Source organism: Dendropsophus ebraccatus, chromosome 6 (genome assembly GCF_027789765.1).
Source record: "Dendropsophus ebraccatus isolate aDenEbr1 chromosome 6, aDenEbr1.pat, whole genome shotgun sequence".
Classification (NCBI taxonomy): domain Eukaryota; kingdom Metazoa; phylum Chordata; class Amphibia; order Anura; family Hylidae; genus Dendropsophus; species Dendropsophus ebraccatus.
In genome coordinates this window covers 51,406,839-51,428,149 of record NC_091459.1, presented here as the reverse complement: position 1 = coordinate 51,428,149, position 21,311 = coordinate 51,406,839, and the positions used below count along the sequence as shown (strand labels likewise).

The window sequence follows — 21,311 nt, the reverse complement described above, 5'->3', positions numbered from 1 at the left end:
GGACCCAGCTGCTGATCCTTTCCCAACCGGTCCTCACCCTCTGTAAAGCAAGCTTGCTTCATAGTTCTATAACCCAGAAGGGCATCCATTTACACCCAAAAGCGTGAAAGCCCAGACACCATGGGCCTGAATTTATGCCCTCTGTTGTTAAGGTGTTAAAAATCTAAATCTGTGAACATAATTGATTGTTTAATGTAACATGACTTTGCACCCTTGGTAATAGGTTATATCTAATAAGAGACAATTACCAAACCACTATCTCAAAAATATTATCTCTTAAAGCAAATGTAGCATCTGGTACCAACCCGTCATCAACCCCCCTTCCCCTCTGTGATGAGGCAACATTACAATCAATGGAGCCGCATCACAGGGGGAGGGTTTTTTGTCACACTGGGGGGCGGCTGGCCCGCCCCCAGTGCTTGATGCTGTGCTCGGTAATAGACGCAGCGCGAGGGAACTGGGCAATGGTTAAAAAAAAAAGAATCGTGCCACCGGCATCCCCACGCCAACACGGATCCATTCATGTAAAAGGCCCAAAGCAATGTACCTGACATTCGCTTTAAGCTTATCTATTCAGCTTTTATATATTTGTATATCACATGTATATCATTGATACAAACTAGATGTAAACCACTCAGATGTGTTTCATTTCTAATGGTACTACTGCTACATTGTATTCCTAAATGGATTCAGATTTTCAGATTTATGCAATTTAGACTATGCTAAGCCAGATTTTGTCTTCTCTAACAGATATTTATTGTCTTACATCTGTTACACCACAGTTGGTTACTAATATATTTTTCTTAGTGGAGTTTATGCCAGGAACACAGCAGGTGGCAGTTTGAGAATTCTGGCATGTTTTCCCAAACAAGGATCACCCAAGCATATCCCATTATTTAATGTTGAGTAGCATTAGCAGAAGGTCTCAGTGGTATAAATAGTGTAATTTACTCAACATCACTTAAAGTCAATGGAGTTGAAAAAGGGTTGTTTAAAAAGAAAATGCAAAAGTTATCAAATAAACACTATGCACCTCTTTAACTCCCACCTACCTAGCTCAGCACATGGGCCATGGGTCAAAATTTATGCTTGCCACCATGACCCCTTGAAGGGATTGTATGAATTAACGAGAAAAGACTATTGTCAAAGAAAGAAAAGTTATTGTCAGAAAATTGTAATAAAAAAAGCTATACTGTACCGGTTTTATATCCTCTGTGCCCAGGGCTGTTTCTCTGGTCCTAGCCACCATCTTTTTTTTACTTCCCTGATGATGTAACTGTATACCTTGCAGTCAATCACTGGCCTCAGCAGTAGATGGCACAAAACCTAGAAACCAATGACTGGGCATGTAATTTCTGTAGGAAACTAAGCAAAGGTGGCATGGACGATAAGAGCAGCAGCGCTAGACATGGTGGGGATGAAACAGGTGAGTATAACGTATTGAATAAACATCATTTTATTGTGCCACTGCACCTCCTAAAGTTTTTTAATGATGCCACTGCCCCCTACCCAACTGGGCAATTGAAGTGTGCCCAAATGAAGTATGACACTGTCTCCTCTACTATACTTTGCCACTGTACTCTGTAATGTAATGTGCCACTGTCCTCTCTATTGTACAGTGCTATTGTTCATTTTAATGTACCAAAACTGGCCCCTAATGTACTGTTTCACATTTGACTTTAATGTACTGCGCCATTGTCTCCTAATATTTTGTGCCACTGTCCATTAATGTACTGTGCTACAGTCCTCTCTAATGTACTGTACCACTGTCCTCTCTAATGTACTCTACCATTGTCCCATCTAATGTACTGTACCACCATCCTCTAATGTACTGTGCAACTGTCCCCTCTAATGTACTGTGCAACTGTCCCCTCTAATGTACTGTACCACTGTCCTCTCTAATGTCCTGTACCACAGTCCTCACTCATGTACTGTGCCACTGTCCTCTATAATGCACTGTACCACTGTCCTCTGTATTGTAATGCACCACTGTTCTCTCTAATGTACTATACCACTGTCCTCTAATGTTATGTGCCACTGTCCTCTCTAATGCACTGTACCACTGTCCTCTGTAATGTAATGCACCACTGTTCTCTCTAATGTTATGTGCCACTGTCCTCTCAAATGTACTGTACCACTGTCCTCTTTAATTTACTGTGCCACTGTCCTCTCTAATGCACTGTACCACTGTCCTCTTTATTTTACTGTGCCACTGTCTTCTGTAATCTTATTTGCTAGTGTCCCCTCCAATGTACCGAAAAACTGTCCTCTAGTGTACTGTTTCACAGTTGCCTATAATGTACTGTGCTGTTGTCCCCTAATGTTCTGTGCTGCTGTCCCCTCTAATGTACTGTGTCAGTGTCCCCAAATGTACTGCGCCACTGTCCTCTATTTTACTTTGCCTATGTCACCTAATATGCTGTGCCACTTTCAGCTCATGTACTGTACCACTGTGCACCTAATCAAAGTTTCCCAATATGTGTTTCCCTAGCTGTTGGAATACATGATGGGGTTTTAGTTATGCTCATCTGTCCTGGCTCCTGCAGTACTCCACTTCTCTGCCCTCCTCTGGTCAGGTCTGGATGCTGTACAATGCAAATAGAGCTAACCACACGCTGCCAACATTTTTAAGAAGTGCCCAGTGGCAGGACAGGGGGCAGAGCACTTCCATGCTTATGCTAGCACTCCCAACTTTTCAATTGTATCAGCATTGTAAAGAACACTAATCCAATTAAACAGAGGGAGAGCAGTCTGCAGGCTAGCTCCCTGCGGTTCCCTGAACCATCTGTCATTTTCAAAGCCGATTCGAGGGGTCTGCATAGGTAGAGCATGTAGTGAGAGTAGGGGCCTGGTCACTATCGCAACCATTGAGCGGTAATGCCAGTAGTACAGCTCCCAACTACTGATATAGGTTTACTTACCTGACATAGACAAAATTAAACTCTTTAAAGAATATATTCTTTACATCAATACTTCTTGGGCTTTATTTTATCAACTGAGGTGGCAAAACTAAAATTATGAGTGGGTTAATGTGTCTAGCTCAGTGCCTAGCAAGTCCCAAAAAGAATGAATGATGATCTGGTCAGGAATGTGCAGTGCACGCTATTCATTCTGGTGAACATTTTACCTCCATTCTTATGCGGACGCCCACCGATCTTGTTATTCCCTATCCTGTTAAGAGGATATAACTTGTTGAAATTAAACCCTTTAAGAGTTTTTTCCAGCCAGACGTATTTTTCATCTATCCACTGTGTAGATAAATTCTAGATGATGATTAAAAAAAAAAAAAATGAAAAGAGGTTATGCTTAATTTGCTATTTTTGTTATTTACAAAGCCCCTTTGTAAAAATGTTTTCTTCCCCAGACAACTGTTTTAAAGGTGACAGGTTCTCTTTAAGGAATTTACTGGCTACAGACATAGATCACGAGCATAATTTGTTCCGGGAACGTGCTTGTAATCCAAACCACTCATATATCAAAGCAAATTTTCCCATAAGAAATTATTGAAATGCAGACAATTTATTCCACAATCCAAAAATAAGATAGCTAAGGTGTTCTATATTAGTAGGAAACACTGTTTTAGTCAAGAAGGGGCTTATCAGTTAAAGGGATATTTTATTTGTGTTATCACCTTGGGCAGCAACATATAAAAAGTAGAATTTTTAAATCTACTTTTTATATGTTGCTGCCCATGGTAATAACAGAAAAAACAGTATATTCTTACCTTTCTGTACTCCCCTGATGTTCTCTTATGGCATCTTTGGGTCCCAGTCGTCTCAGGGTAACAGCCTGTTCAGCCACTCAGTGAGGCCAGTGATTGACTGAGCTGGCTGTCACTCTAAAATGAGTCTGACTCGGAAGTTGTAACATACCAAATTATATTTTTGAGTGGAATATAGTGGGTTACATCTCTGCACACAGGATTTATGCTGCCTGAACACCGGAGTAGGAGGGCGCCACAGCCTCACTCGCTGTCAGCGGGAGAGGAGATAAGGCCGAGATGCTCACTTCCACAAGACGATCTCTGCAGTTCTACAGGGTCCTTGACAGAAGGCAGAATGCATCCCATTACTGACATTACTGAGTAAAGCAGCAAGCGGTGGGTTGAGAGGACTTTCTACAATTTAGTTACAATTTTTAAAAATTGTTAGATTGCCTTGCAAAATGCTTGGGTTATTAGTAGAGATGAACGAAGTTACATTGCAAACAAAGCAATGCGCTTTGTTTGCTTGGCAGTCGGCTTATTTCCTGCTGCCTTTGATCTCCATGCTGCTCCCTATCACTTCACCTCAGGTGCCTGTAAAAGCTGGATCCAGTCCTGGGCAACTTCTTCCAGTTTCCCAGGACTGGATCAGGCTTTTTCAGGCAGCCAAGGTGGATCATTAGGGGGCGGCATGAAGATCAAAGGCAGACGATGTATAAGCCGACTTCCAAGCAAACAAAGCACTTTGCTTTGTTTGTAATGTAAATTCACTCATCCCTAGTTATTAGTTATTAATGTATGGTGCATTCCTATTTTCAGACAATTTCCGGGAGAAATCTATGAAATCTATCTGTCTTTAAATTTCTTGAATATTCATTTATACTACAGATTATCTTACTTTATACTACTGAGTACTGAGATAAGTACTGATAAGTACAGGACTGGGGTAAGGCATTTTTATGCTATTTTAAGCCAGATAATGCACCCCCCACCCACCCAATAATAATAATAATAATAATAATAATAATAATAATAATAATAAATTCCTATGTGTTATATAAGCGTATGCATAAACATAGTCATACAGTTAATTTATTGCACCAGTATACAAGCTACAAATATTATCACCTTACATTTTACTATAATATTTTTACTGGCTAGTAGTACTGCCGTGACCATGACCACAAAGCATAACAACATAGACTTAAGGTGGTAGAACAAAACATAGTCTAAGCAGCACAGGCACATGGGTGGGTGCATGTCTTACCAAACCGGACCCAATTTGACAGCACTTCCAAGTAGTACTGCTTGAAAAAGGCTACACTTTGTACCGGAAATGCAGCCTTCATCATGTTTTTCCAAGTAGTGGTAGATACACAGGCTCTGCAAACCCTATCAGTGATTACATCCAGTTACATCCAGTGACTCACAGGGGGCATCTTCTCTGACCTTAGACATTCCCTTACCTTTTATTTTCCACTCGGCCCAGGCTGCCATGATGACTTTTCCCATCTATCACCTGTATCCTCAGAATCAGACAAATACCATAGGTTCTCCACCTTTTCCATCATCATCTTTGCTTTATCCCCACCCAAAGAGCCCCAAATGGTTTTAATACCCCTTTGTGGTTAGGAGCCTTTTTTTTTTTAGTAATTTGTTCTCTAGTAGGTAGATGTGCCACGGTAGGTAGCTGCCCCCCAGTGGGTAGACATGTGCCCCCATAACATATTTAACTCCAGTAAAGAAATAGGTGTATCCCTCAATATAAAGTTATTTCTCTGCAGATAGCCTGGTGCCCAGTATGTAGCCACCCACTATGTAGCCAGTTCCTCTCCCATAGTAAGGTAGCTGGTGCCCCCAGTAGATAAATGCACCCAGTATCCACCTTGTAAGTTGCCAGGTGCCCTTCTATACTGTAGGTAAATAGTTGCCCCCGTAGGTAACTACCTCAGGTAGGTACCCCCTTTAATTAGCCAAGTGCCCCTCTCATAGGTAGATAGGTGTCCCTGCAGGCTCATTAACCAATGAACCAGCGGTTCCTCACACCATCTGCTTCCATGCAAGTGGTGCTAGTAATTGCCAACAATTGCACCCCTCTGGGCTGGGTAGGCTTTGGTGCCGTAGGCGGGTGTCTATCCTGCCCATTCCTTGTCACAGCCCTGCATAAGTACATAAATGTTTTATTGAATTGTAATTTGTTAAATCGGTAAGGTCTGATGTGAGATGATTATTATTACAACTGTTCCATAGCTCAGTGGTCCTGATAGTGCCTGGAATCGGAGACAGTCCGGCTGTCTTTTTAGCACTTGAGAACTATTCTGTGCCCCATAAATCCAGCAGAGAACCTCTGTGCAGTAAGACTAGAAGGTTTCAGGAAATTATTTCTGAATCACTTTGGTCACTTAAATGAGTGGCACATAAACAACAGCTGTCCAAATTCAAATAAATTCAAACTTCCCAACAGCCCTTCCATTCCCAGCTTTAGCTCTGTGGAATTTTCATCCATTTGATTTGATTTCTAAAAACCATTTTAAATAGTAAAAACATTTTCTTTCCTAATTTGAGTTTAATAAATTCGTTTATATGCAAGTTTTCTGCAGGGTAGTGTTAAATAGGACCTGTCGATTCTTTAAAAAAAAAAGTTAATTTTTTTTTTTGCTACACCTTCCTGTTCCTGAGATATTGGGATTCTACTTGTTGGTTGACTATCTGCACTTTCCCTGAATAGTCAAATCAACTGGACTTTATAAAGTAATGCGTAAAAAAACAGCAATATATATATATATATACTGTATATATGCACTAGATTCTCACTTCAGGACCTCCACCGCGTCCCGCTCAATACACTATATTCAGAAAAGTAGTGAGAAAAACTTGGTGTTTGCACACCGGTACCTTAACACCTCCAGACAGCTGTCCTTCATATATCCGGACTCTTTAAAGAAAGGAATCCCCGAACTCTGGTCATAGATCCATAAGTAGACATGCTTTATTCAGGGTGCTGGTACAAAAATCAGTGAGGAGAACCGTAGATGGTTACTCCAACGTGAAGCATATTGGATCACCGAGCTTGAGACATTGAGTCCGAAAGGACTCAATGAAACATGTAGTTTTCAAGTATTTTTATAAACGTATCGTATGTTGGTTCTCCTTCATAAAGGATCATGCGAGTAATATATGAATTGTAACATAAAATGCATATATGTGATATTGTTCTATTACACAAATGTCTTAATGTCTTTACTCAAATATTGAACTCCCACCCGTTACGTCCCTGCGCATGAGGAAGGAGGAGCTTATCCTCCGAAACGTCAATCGATTTTTGTACCAGCACCCTGAATAAAGCATGTCTACTTATGGATCTATGACCAGAGTTCGGGGATTCCTTTCTTTAAAGAGTCCGGATATATGAAGGACAGCTGTCCGGAGGTGCTAAGGTACCGGTGTGCAAACACCAAGTTTTTTTCACTACTTTTCTGAATATGCTTTATAAAGTAATGTGAATGTTAGGTTTGCTGGGGGGGGGGGGCTGTAATAAATGTCCCAAGCATTGTAGATAAGCACTGATCTTGCTCCTCATGATTGGCCCGTGTAATAGGGCCTTAGGGTGGGGAGGGCCACATGACCAATTGTAGGATCTTTTTTGCAGTTTTTGCTGCCATCACATCTGGGGTTGTATTCACACATTTAGGTCATTTGTAACTGGTAAACATTAGTGATGAGTGAATCAGAGATGTTCGGGTTAATTTTTAGACCTATACAGGCGAGGAGTAGCTGAAATTATGTCACGGCCGCGGCGGCTTCCCGCGTTCCGGGTCACCGCCGCGACCGCCTCCTGTCCCATGCAGCCGCCGGGGTCCTTGTGTAGGGACCCGGCGCTGCTGCTAGTTCGGCCCCTGGGGCGCCTCACCTCTCCTCCGTTCCTGTCTCGGTCTGTGCCGGCCGGCGCGCGCGTCCCCGCCTCCTAGGGCGCGCGCGCGCCGGCTGTCTCAGATTTAAAGGGCCAGTCCGCCCTTAATTGGTTAGTTGCACCAATCACTCCCCTATAAATCCCAGCATGCCCTGTCCCTTGTGTTGGAGCCTCTATATGCTTCCCATAGCGTTTGGCCCAGCCCCCTGTTGTTCCTGACCTTAGTCCTTGCCCCTGTTTCCTGTCCTTAGTCCTTGTCCCAATCCTTGCCCGCTGCCTTCCCATTGTTCCTGAGCCCTGTCCGCCACCTGCGAGCACGCCTTCTGTCCTCTGCCTGCACGATCTCCTGCCTACTGCTCCTGCCACGCCTCGCCTGCCGTCACCAGCAACCAAGCCAGGGGTAGCGACCTGGGGGTCGCCTGCCGCAGCAAGTCCATCCCGCCTTGTGGCGGGCTCTGGTGAAAACCAGCGGCCCCTTAGACTCCGCTCCCTGGTGAGGTTAGTGCCATCGCTGGTGACGGTCCAGTGGATCCACTACTCCAGGCGTTACAAATTACCATCCAAAAGAGTAAACTGGATACATGGAACAACTTAAAGAAGAAAATTGGGTTCTAAGAATGACAGAAAAGAGGGTGAAATACTTCATTCCTTTCAATGGATAACTGAGGTAGCAGAGTTGAGATAGTAAAGTAGCAGAGATGAGGTAGTAAGGATGTAAAGTAGCAGATTTGAGGTAGTGAAGTAGCAGAGTTGAGGTAGTGACGTAGCAAAGTTGAGGTAGTGACGTAGCAGAGTTGAGTTGGAATGCAGGGCCACCGGACACCCATGGAGTGTTGCCGCAGCCTTCCCTTCCCTCCTAGCATCCTGTATCGTCAGTATAATGGAGGTCACCCAGCTTTCCCAGCATCTTGTATAATGGAGGTCACCCAGCTTTTCTAGCATCTTGTATAATGGAGGTCACCCATCTTTCCCAGCATCTTGTATAGTAGTCAGTATAATGGAGGTCACCCAGCTTTCCAGCATCTTAAAATCAGTATAGTGGAGGTCACTCAGCTTTCCTAGCATCTTGTATAGTAGTCAGTATAATGGTGGTCACCCATCTTTCCTAGCACCTTGTATAGTAGGCAGTATAATGGAGGTCACCCAGCTTTCCCAGCATCTTGTATAATGGAGGTCACCCAGCTGTCCTAGCATCTTGTATAGTAGTCAGTATAATGGAGGTCACCCAGCTTTCCAGCATCTTATACCAGGTATGATGGAGGTCAGCCAGCTTTCCCAGCATTCTGTAGTCAGTATAATGGAGGTCACCCAGCTTTTCTAGCATCTTGTATAGTAGTCAGTATAATGGAGGTGACCCATCTTTCCCAGCATCTTGTTTAGTTGTCAGTATGATGGAGGTCACCCAAGCTTTCGCAGCATCTTGTATAGTAGTCAGTATAATGGAGGTCACTCAGAGTCCGCGCTATCCATCATTAGATTAGCATAAAAAAAAAAGAAAACCTACTCCAGCTCTGAGCTGGCGTAGGTTTCCTGCCGCGCGCACTGGCGCGCACGGGATTTATGTAGAGGCAGTCCGCCTCTACATATATATATATATATATATTTATTTCTATGACAATAACATACCGTATATATATATATATATATATATATATATATATATATATATCTATGACAATAGCACAGTATATTTGAAAGGTATTTTACCCCCAAAACTGACAGAAATTAACTTTTAGCCACCCAGGATAAATTTATTAAGCAACTCCTATGTACCATTGATTGATTTGGATGACAGATGTGGAGACTTTTTTTTACACTGTTATTCAGCAATAAAAACTGACAAAAATGAACTTTTGGGCCCAGAGTATCCAAGATGCAGCCAGCAATATTAGACCTAAGTATTGCTGTCTATGAAGAGGAATGCTTTCTAACTACTGTAAGTCTTAGCTTGTCCCTAAGTCCCTAAGCTTGTCCCTACGTCACTAACCTTGTCTTAAAGTCCCTAAGCTTGGTAAACACCCCACTAACTAACTAACTAACTAACTAACTACCTAAGCTAAATAGCAGCAAGCAAGCAGACAGTCAGAGAGCAGTCTGTACAGCACAGTGAGTGAGTAGAAAATGGCATCCAGGACACATCACGTGATCCATGAGATGGTCACGTGATTTTAGCAGCCAATGAGACCCTTACACCTTAGCAATGACGCTTTTGACACTTATATGTGGTCTGCACTGATTGGCTGGCAGAAAGGTGCTCAAACTTGATCTTGAACACTAACTAGTTAACACTAACTTGAACGAACAGTAAAAAGTTTGGTTTGAGTTCGAGAAAATCGAGATGCTCGTATTGAACTTAACTTTTCTCGAACAGTTCGATGAACACTAACACAAAGCCAGGGACTCTTTTGAAAAGAAGAGGAGTCTAGTCTTTCCTTGCTCCACTTCTTCATATTCTTGGCTCTGTATTCAATACTAACTCAAGTACACACGTGAACACACATATTAGTGCCCAAATACAGTTGTGTTTGGAATGTACAGTGTAAAAAAGAGCAAAATTGAGGTTCTGATATAAACAGAATAAGGTACATATTTTTAATATAAAAACATTTAGGCTATGTTCACACTGCGTATGATTCCGTCCGTAAATCGTACGTCACCGTACATGTGCAGTTGAAACTACGGGTGTGGGAAAAATAGACATGCGGCCGGATGCGTACGAACCGCGAACATACGCCCGTAGTACAGTTATGCTTCCCTAGCTTGTTTCGAAGCGATCTGAAACAGGTCATTTACTTGGAAATCTTCGCCCAGCCCCGTAAACCACACAGAACCTTTTGGATCGAAAAATCAAGTTCAATTTGGCTGAAATAAGTACTTTGTACGGGACCGCATGGAAATCCACGGCCGTGAGTTTCAACATTTCCGTCCTCAAACAATGGTCTTGTTCATTTTTCACGGAGCCGTATACGATCCGCCGTAAGCTCATATGTAGTGTGCACTGTGCGGGCGTATATCGTATACTTTCAAGCGAACGCATCAACCTCAAAACTACGTGCGTATATTCGCGGTTCACACTACGGACGGATTCATACGCAGTGTGAACATAGCCTCAATGTAAATCTCTTTTGCTGAAAAATACAGGTATTCAATTATCTTTGATCAGACGGCTGTGTTCTACAATAATGCAAGGTGCAGACAGATTACTTTACTCCCATGTAAGGAAATAATGAAAACTGTAATGCCTGAAGAATCAGTGTTTAATTAGAAAACAAAAGATATATACATAGTCTGTGTGAGATGAAAGACTTTCAATTCAAAAGAAGGTTGAATGCCAAGAGTAATTGAAGTTATTGAGATATCAATTGACTCTTTCATCATTTAACAAAGACAAAAAAGGAAAAATACCAAGCATTGTATTATGGTCTGAGTAAAATAAAAGACTAAAGCAGACAAAATAAAGGAATGAAGACAATGGGATCTAATAGAGCTAATAGATTTATTAGAGCTAATCTGACTGTGTCAACAAAAACAAGACTAGAATGTTCATCTCATATAACAAACAAATGGCACAGAAGGTGATCAAAAAGTCCCATCTATCCTAAAATGACAAGGATACAAGTGCAGATCTCCACACAAAAAATAAGCTCTGCATTAAAATAAAAATAAAAAGATTGTGTCAAAAATATGGTAATTTAAAGCAAATAGGTCACCCCTGAAAACTTACACTTACAGATATCAATAAAAGCATTCAACCTTTGTTGCTTTTTTCTGTATTTCTATTTTCATAAAACAAGGCTTTTTTACCTGGGCCCTATCACTGCTAATCCTCATTGTGCTGTATACCCAGTGCTTGGCCCTGATTATGCAAAGGGGTAGGAATACAGCACAGTGAGGAGTAGCAGTGCTAGGATCACGTGAATGACAGGCCCCACCTGCTTGACACTTTTCATTTCCTGGTTGCAGTAGGCAAGCTATGTAAATCGCAGTCCTTGCCTACAACACCCCTGTGCTCGCTTGTATTCTCCTCCAGCTGCTTGATTGTGATCCGCTAGGCTTTACTTTACACTTCACCTATTTGAAGGTTCTCCCAGAAGCCTCAGTGACTGGTTTGTCTTTAAGTGAATAAAATAAAAAGGAATTAAGGTACTCACGGTCAGCGCTGTCCACATAGAGAAGTGGCCGAAAGCTTAAAAAAATGAATTTAATATAGTGAAAAATATATTTAATATAGCACAAATATGACGCGTTTCGAAGACATACGTCCTCTTCATCAGATATATAAAAGTGCAAAGCCCAAGTGGCATCCAGGTGAGCACCTTCTTACATAATCCTTATCCTTGGTGTATTGAGGTATCACACGAGGCGCCGGTGCCAGCTTTCTTCTTTTTCTCTCCCTTGGTTTGTCTTTAGGCTTTTGACAGCCTAGACAAGCCAATTCCTTGAACCAATGCCTATGGGGAAAATTTCTATGGTACTTACCCCATCCTAGAAAGAGATCAATAAACTAATTCTGTCAAAACTTTGCTAAATGTTCGGTTTAGTGTGAACTTTAGCAGCCGATAGAGATAGTAGTAGTTAAAAAGAGAAGACCTCTGTGGCAGACAGCGATAAGGGATCAAAAGAGATAGAAGTAGGACCACACAAACACATGAAGGTTATGTTTAAACAAAGTCTTTTTATGCAAAATCATGGCCGTTGTTTTTAAAATAACAGTAGTTATTTTACAATGACGGCCCACAATAATAATCATGATCATTATTTACAACCATCATTATAAAAAAAAAACAGCCGTTATTTTGCCTACAAAAGATGTTGTGAGAACATAACCCAAAAAGTGTTTTTTTTTTTTTGTAAACTGTCTGCTATGAATTACTTTCTCTTTATTGTGTTATTTTTTTTGCAAATAGTACATAAAATGGATTGGTTTACTAATAGTAAAGGTTTTTTTTCTCCATATAAAGCTACATTGAAAGTCCATGGTCCTACTGACATAGTAGAAGTTGGTTCCTCAAAGGTCATTGGGGTTACAGGGGGGGTGATGCAAGTTTCACACATTCTACCCATCCAGTTTTCCTTGCAGCACCACCATCTGCCCAAAAGTGCAGTCCAGTAGAGTCTCAATTTACAATTAGGGCGATACTGTTATGGTTGTGGTCTGGGCAGAAAAGTTAGAAGAATCTAAATACATCTTAGACATCTATGCAACAGAATAAAATAAACTATATATAAAAATAAACATAAGACCATAAAATTATTTACAATTTCAGCAGGTTGCGGGTCCTGATTGCGGGAGCAAATTCTATGACAGAAAAACAGCCAACCACCTGGGCCATAGTTTCATGTCCAAAACATACTTGTAAATGTGGTATGTTTCTACTTGTATTTTATACGTTGATTATATCTTTAAAACCCAAGGATTCTTATTCTTTGCTGTGAAACCTTGGATGACCAATAACTTGACCTGAGAGTGTTTTGCAAGATAAGCCAATGATTAAAAAAAAATGTGAGTTGGTAATACGAATTCGATAATATGAGCCCCCTGTGCCCCCTTTCTGTTACTGCACTGGATAGAAAGCGCTCTCATTTACTTCACTGCTACCGCATTAACTCCAGTGATTGGACACCTTCTGGTTCTCCTCTGGTTCCTGTCCGCATTAAGGACCCTGTTGAACTGCAGAGATCCTCCTGTGCAAGCGAGCAGCTCGGACTTATCTCCGCTCCCTGCTGCCGGAAGACTAAGTGTGAGTGAGGCTGTAGCGCCCTCCTACTCTTGTGTTCAGGCAGCCTAGATCCTTCATACACAGACAAACCCAAGTGGTTAGTGCTTCAACTCCATAGGGCCTCATGGACATCTCCTACCACCTACCACAAAAATGCATCAGACTATTGAACAAAAGTTACAAAAGACAAAGGCAGCTAATACTAAACATAAACCTAACATATACAAAGATGGACATGTTTAAAAACAGGCCATACCTCATTTATAATAAAGAAATACAAATCACAAAAACATGCTAAAAGACATAAAAGATGAAAGATACCAAATACTTCTATCAGTCACGGATCCCCGCTAAGATCACATGGCCCACATTCACCTCAAATCAGTAACATAGGTGCTGTTACATACAGTAACAAACAGCAAATGACTAGCTTATGCATGAGGCCACTTAATGAAGCATCAAGACGGGTACTATGTATAATACTCAGAAGGACAAGCAAATACAGAGAATATAATGTATATACTGTGTGTATATCTTACACGGCGCTGTACTACATAGGCAATTAGTGTGCTGCTTTTGATGCACAGTGGGGATACCCGTAGTTTCCCGTGTGATAATTAATACAAAGAAAAATAAAGAGATTTGCATCTAGCGCACCTAAATAAAACTCATCAGAAGGTCATTACTCACGATATCTTTTTCATCTGCTTTTACTCTTGGTGATGAGGTGTTTGTAATCCTTCCGATTTGTAGTTCCAACAGGGTGAGTATAGTCCACGCTGGGAGTACGCCCCGGCCGGTGGCGTGTTCTCAACCAGCTAGCTAGTGTTCCGGTAAGGGTTTACTGTGACGTCACAGAGTTTGTTAAGGAGCAAGGTGAGGACCAAACTTTCTCCTACTAGTTTCAGCGTTACCAACGCCTTCCTCAGGAAACTAGTAGGAGAAAGTTTGGTCCTCACCTTGCTCCTTAACAAACTCTGTGACGTCACAGTAAACCCTTACCGGAACACTAGCTAGCTGGTTGAGAACACGCCACCGGCCGGGGCGTACTCCCAGCGTGGACTATACTCACCCTGTTGGAACTCCAAATCGGAAGGATTACAAACACCTCATCACCAAGAGTAAAAGCAGATGAAAAAGATATCGTGAGTAATGACCTTCTGATGAGTTTTATTTAGGTGCGCTAGATGCAAATCTCTTTATTTTTCTTCAAATACAGAGAATACTGCACGTGTTCCACCTGCCAAGGCATCTTTAGAGGTTAATTTATGTCTAATGTATAGCAGTGCACAACTGATGAATGAATTACATATGTTACAAATACAAAAGGCATATCCAAAACCCAGTGTTAATGTATATACTTTAGGGTGTACCCTGCAACAAGCTAAGCGATCAGCCCCTGCAGCTTGCACTTCATTCTCTATGGGGCCACGAGATGCTTCCAAGTTCAGTGCTTCTGATTTCAGCATATCCCCAGCGAAATACACTGAGCCCCCTGAGATGTTATCATTTGCAGCACCCGAAGGCCGAACAGGCCTCCCAGGTTCTGCAAATGTCCCTTTAATTGCAAGCACTTCTGACCAGCGCTAGCAGTTACGTAGTTATGAATACACTTGACAGCTTAGTGGTCAGTCGTGGGGACGGGGCAATCAAAAGTTTGCTATGTAACCCAGAGCCATTTCTAGTTACACCCAGGCCCGTATCTGCCATGAGGCGAGGTGAAGTGTTTGCCTCAGGCGGCAGATAACACAGCCCTTGAGGGGGGCGGCATCAGCGTCCTGTGTCCTTATCATTACAACTAGTTACGGCTCAGTGCCCAGCCGTGTTTCCTGTCAGTTGCCTCATGAGAAGCGCTGAGGAGGCACTGGAAGCCTCGTATTCACAGGTATTCACATCACATAAGACATAGATATAGTGTCTCCTGCTGTTAACCCTTTCAATAATGCAGAGTTATTATACTCTGCATCACTTACACACTGTAGAAAAGAAAAAGTTAGCAGCGGGGACGCTGTATTATGTCTTCTCTGCACTGCCGACCTCCGAGCTGACCTCAGCATAGTGCAAGAGCAGGAGAAGAGGCATAAAAGTAACGTTCTGCTCTGCTGTTAACTCTTTCTGTATTGCAGAATGTAAGTGATGCACAGTAATACTCTACATTCTGCAGTACTGAAAGAGTTAACAGAGCAGCCCGTTTTATGGCTCTTCTCCGGCTCCTGAGGTCAGAGGTCAGCAGTTGTAGATTGTTGTTTGTTTTGAAGCTCCCAGGGGGCCCATAGTGGCTCAAACAGTTACAAAGTCTGGTCACCGCACAGAGCACACTGTTATCTATAGTACTGTCCCATACACACTGCGGTGATGCACTGTGCCTGTCCTGGATGTTCTCTCTCTGACTATTGCTCTGAGGGGGGGGGGGGGGGGGGGCGCTTTGTCAGTTTTCGCCTCAGGCGGCAGAAAAGCTAGAATCGGCCCTGGTTACACCCAGCGCATTACCAAGATTAGGTGAGTATTTTGGTTTGTTTTTGTGTTGGGCCAATACAGGGTGACATCATCATTATAGGGACAGAGCACAGTGGGACATTAGTACTATGGAGACACAGCACAGGGTACATTATTATAATGGAGAACAGCACAGGGAGACATTTCTATATGGATGCACAGCAGGAGACATTATTACTATAAATAGATAGATAAATTCACACTAGATGATCGCAGCACTTAGCAGTAACGTATATGGGGGCACAGTAGGGGATCCTACATACAGGGGACAACCCACATACCTACTGACTTCACTGTACCAAACAGCAGAATTACCACAGCTGGGGACCTTGAGTGGGAAAAGGGGTAGGAAATTTCTGGAAATGTGCGGAGCCTGAAATGTTTGTCTGGCAGGTTCTGAAGAGATGAATTGTAGCTGGAAGAAATCATCATGGAGGCCTTGGCTGGATAGAGAGGAAAAGGAAAGTGACGCCTCAGATCAAAGAAGACGTCACCTGTGAGTCACTGAATGATGTTTTTGTATTCACAATATAACATTGCTTCCTAGCAACCTGAGTCTTGATAAATGCCCCCCTTCCTTTCCCAGGGCTGAACTAAGTGAGGTCCGGGTGGGGGGCGCTTTTATCAAGATTCGCCCTGTTGCCAAAATGACCTAGAAACTGCCCTGCTATCACTGATAGCTGGGACTGACCGCGGATGACACAGGAGCAGCTTCTGTGCCTGTGTCATCCTGCATCATAAATTAACATTGCTGCAGGCTCAGGATAGGCTACAGCGACGTTAATTTACAGTGCAGCAGCAGGAGGGGATAAAGGTCCGGTTTGCAAGTTCGCAAATTATACACCAAAAATTTGTGAACCTGACTAATTGAACAGTGTAGGCAAGGCAGGACTAGGCAAGAACTGTATTGGGGATGCTAGCACTAGCGCTCACACTGTCTGCCCGTACCAGTCTTCCATCAGGTCCAGGGGTCCCTTACATTATCTTTTTTTTTTTTTTTTTTTTTAATCAAGTCATGTATTCAGGCATGTCACTCAGATAAGTGTTAAAAGATACCCCAAGAACTCAGTTACATTACACTCTAAAGATATCATTACACTTTAAAATCTCTTCTTTAAAAATTACCATTCCAAGTAATGGACCAATAAAATTGTATAAGGGTGTATAGAATGTTGTGTCACATTATAGATCATCATGGAAAAAGATGCAGGACACAGCACATCCAAAGTGAAAATGTCCAGTTTTAATATCACACCAGTGCGCAACGTTTCGGCTACAAACAGCCTTTTTCAAGCAGTGATCATGTCACATTATTTGACGATCCCATAAGTTGCTCAATGTTCCTTAATTGTGGAAAGCAAAAGGCTATATCTATGGATATAATATGCCTCTATGGTATGTTAAAATGTACATTTTGAGTAGAATTACAATTTAAGTCCTATAAGAATTAATATGATCTAGTATACTATTTGTTATTATAAATGTTTTGTTAAAAAATAAGATGTCATGAAAACATTAGCAGTGAATGAATAAAAAGTTATAGAAATAAACTTGTTAGCTTTAATGGAGCCCATCAATGGTTCCGGAACATTAAGATTTCAGTTATAATACATAATAGACATTGTCTGCACACTTCTCTATACAGTACCACATTGAACTTTGATGTACCAACTTCTTAGAAACATCTTTGTATTCCTGGGAACAAAACCATAAAAATGATTTCTTTTCTCTGGAAGAAGAGAACAGGAGTTTAGATTGAGATGACAAGTAACATTATTTGTTCCTCCAAGACTTTCTTTAAGATCTTAAAGATTAAAGAAAGCATGCAGTAACTTGAAAGTAAATTCACATGAAGGCTGGGGTTTTTAGAGAGAGAGTGTTAAGACAGCTGTTTCAGGAACGGAAGGAAACTGCCCCATGGGGAGCAAGTTAATAGAATGTCAAATTATGAGGCTCTTTTGAATCTAGGTTAGCCAGAAAAGTTTTTTTCTTACGATACATCCTTGTTCCTAGCTATGAATTCCTTCAAGGCCCCCATTTAGCTCTTGCAGTCCTGGATGAATTAACAATTCCAGTGGTACACGCACTTTGTTGATCATATTCTGTAAATGTATGGCTATTACAATGTTTTACTAATGTATATAACTTGTTCAATTCTTCCTGCCACTGTGGGTGGCCTTATTGCTGGAGTGGAGGGGTGATGAAGTGGTATTTATATATTTTCTTTATTTTGTTGGGATCTACTATAGGCATCCTGGGTAAGGTGAGCAACTGGGGGCAAATACTTGATTGGGTGGGTTAACTACCTACTGGAGCATCTATTTAAGTGGGGTCAATTATCTACCTACTTGTGGAATCTACTTAACTAAGGGGGTTAACTACTCACTGAGGGCATCTACTGAATGGGGAAGGGGGTTAACTACCTACTGGAGGCATCTACTTAATTGAAGGGATTGCCTAACCACTGCTTTCATGTATTCCTGTCTGACCACCAGGACCCCCACTGATCCTTAGAACAGGCACACTGAGCACTCTAATCATTGTGGAGAGATACCATCCCCAGTCTTTGGATCAGTGGCTGTCTGTCTCCCAGTCTGTAGCTTGTTATTACATATGCTATGGATACTAAATACTAAGATCAGATGGGAATACCCCTTTAATTGAGGGGTGGGGTTGGGGTAAACTACTGGGCTCAGCTGATTATTTGGTGGGGGGATGACTACTTTCTGGGGGCATCTACCTAATTTAGGGCATTACTTTCCTCCTGGGATGTCAACCTAACATGCGGTATTTCCCTACCTACTAAGGACAAGCGCTTACAGTTAAATTTTAAAGGTTATGACTACACTTCATGGGGTTCTGGTCACTCGGGGAGCAAAATCAAAAGTTGACTATGGGGCCCTGCCATTTCTAGTTACGCCCCTGCTTCCTAGCCAGAGGTGAAACTGCCATCACAGCAGCTATAGCGGCCGCTAAGGAGCCCACCACACCAGGGGGCCCATCCCTGCAATATGCTGGGCCTCCTGAGCTGTCATCATACTACCAAGGGAGATGCCTACCATGGAAGACTGGGGGGGTAGGATAATAGGGGAGTTGTCTATTTTTGGGACACTATGTATGTGAGGTATCCAAGGGACACTAGGCTAGATGCCTAAAATGGGGGACACTAGGGGAGATGTCTACCATAGGGGGCACTATCTACTGGGGGGGGATACCAGGGAAAATGCTTAACATATGCTATCTACTGGACAAAGGGTTAACAAACAGGGGCATTACCTACAGTGAGATGAGGGAGAAGAGGGGGGCCCAATCAAAAGTTTGCTATGGGACCCAGCCCTTTCTAGTTACGCCCCTGTTCTTAGCCTTATAGTTTGCTCTAGAACTAATGTTTTCAAATGGTTTTCTGCAGTAGTCCAATTAATAGTATTGATACTGTTTATTAAGTTTATGAGACTGATTTTAATAGATAATTTTTTTTACAGAAGCACTGGTCCTAGGTGGTGCTCTGTTTAGTGAAATGGCCAGTAAATAACCCAAAAGGGCAAGGATAAGTCCAGGCATGTGATAAATTTATTAAAGTAAAGGAGTATGGGGGAACATAAACTATACATACTCACCTCTCTCCATGCCTCTCCAGCCCTAAATCACTGACCCCTACCGGGCTCCAGGATCTTGTGCAGAGCCGACGTCATGACCCAATTGATGGACAGCCCGCTCAGCCAGTCACTGGGGCAGGAAGCCATTAAAACTCAGGGGAAAATGCCTTTTGGTGGAGGTCCCTGAGTCTGTCACATGGCGCATTGTGGGCTTGAGGAGAGGTAAGTAATGATTCATTGGAAAGAACAACAACATTTGGCCTAGGCAACAGGCTTCATCGAGGTTAAAAGTTTGATAAAGGCATCTGCCCGAAACGTTGTTCTTTGAGGAATGATGGACACATTCCAAGACCCCCAGTCTACACTGTGATTTGTTCTTCTATGTGTGTCTGTTTCACTACCATGCGCTTCCTCAAGGCCCTTGGTGGTAGCTTAAAACAGCAGTAGGCTGAAAGGAAGATGACACCTTTTCCTATTCACAGCATTTAGATATAAAACCATTGGAATAAAGAAGGTCTTCTTAATGGTGGTGATTGACATTGGAGTGTTCTTTTGAAAGGATAATTGCTATGAAATAGGTCATAGTGTGTTTTTGTGTGTGTGTATCTACAGTATGCGTGTATGTGTGTCTTATATCAAGAACATTAGACCGAGATACCCTATGGTGGCAATGATTGAAGTACATGATGATGATGTGGGTACAGCCCTGTAGAATTTGTTGGCATTACATAAGCACAATAATAAATACATCTTTTGTCATCATATCAATGTATTTACCTGTATCTTTGTATCTAATAGGATTACTTTACGGATGACAACAGAGTTCTTCACAAGGACCCTCAACAAAACTATAAACTTGAATATGCCATGGAAAATGGAACTCATACCACGCTTAAATTTAGCAGACCTCTCCAGACATGCGATCAACATGATAAAAATATAACGGTAAGTTATGTAAACCCCAGACAATCATTTCGGGCAACATTGGTAGAAGTGACCAGAAGACATCAAGGTTTTTGTTAATCTTTCTCAATGGGGTTGTCTGGAGAACAGAAGACAGCTAAAGTCCTCTGCTCCCCAAAGCCAAAACACAACTGTACAAGATGTCTAATAGCTGCACAATTATGTTGTAACATTGAAGACACTGTGAAGCTATTGAACATCACATGAGGGCATGGTTCCTCCTGCACATGATGATTGCGAGTTACACCCATCCTTTCAGGCTTACTTCCCAGATGTGGAAGTGAGCACTGGAGAGCAGAAGGCTTTAGCCGTCTAAGGGCCCTTTTACACCAACAGATTATCTGACAGATTTTTTGGAGCCAAAGCCAGGGATGGACAATAAACACTGAACAGGTAATGAAGGAAAATCTGAGATTTCTCCTCTTTTCAAATCCATTCCTTGCTTGGGCTTAAAAAATCTATCAGATAATCTGTTTGTGTAGTAGGGCCCTTAGGCTCTCCTGAAAACCCCTTTAAGGTTGAATAGTCTAGTATGCTATTTTACACTTTTTATATAGAATTTTTCCTTCCTGTGATTTTTGGGTGGCAGCACTTTTGTTTTCTTGCCCTAATCTGTAGGTTTTAATTTTTCTATCAACAATGAAATATGGGTCATATTTCTGGCACAGAAAGTTAGTATAGTAACTTTTTTTTCTGTGGGTTATTTTAGATACTAGATTTAAAGTTATGTTTTATTATGTCTAAATGGCTAAGTTCACACAACATATTTTTTTATTTACCCCATTCAAGACCCATTGATGCACGGTTGTCCAGGTCAAATTAATGCAATGTTCCTCCCCACCTTCTAAGAGCCATAGCGCTTTTGTTTTTTCCACCTACCAGGCTGGTTGGGGTGTCATTTTTTGTGCCATGATCTCTTGTTA

General features: G+C 42.0%; 1 protein-coding gene across 4 annotated transcripts in view; it reads left to right on the top strand.

Moving 5' to 3' along the window:
- The window catches only part of MOXD1 (monooxygenase DBH like 1), a 94,574-nt gene that overhangs the window by 5,491 nt on the left and 67,772 nt on the right, over positions 1 to 21,311 (top strand). For all 4 annotated transcript variants that reach the window (XM_069973706.1, XM_069973705.1, XM_069973703.1 and 1 more), the window contains one exon: positions 20,224 to 20,370. In XM_069973706.1, coding sequence (XP_069829807.1) covers positions 20,224 to 20,370 — 147 coding nt within the window. The remainder of the gene's footprint in view (positions 1 to 20,223; positions 20,371 to 21,311) is intronic.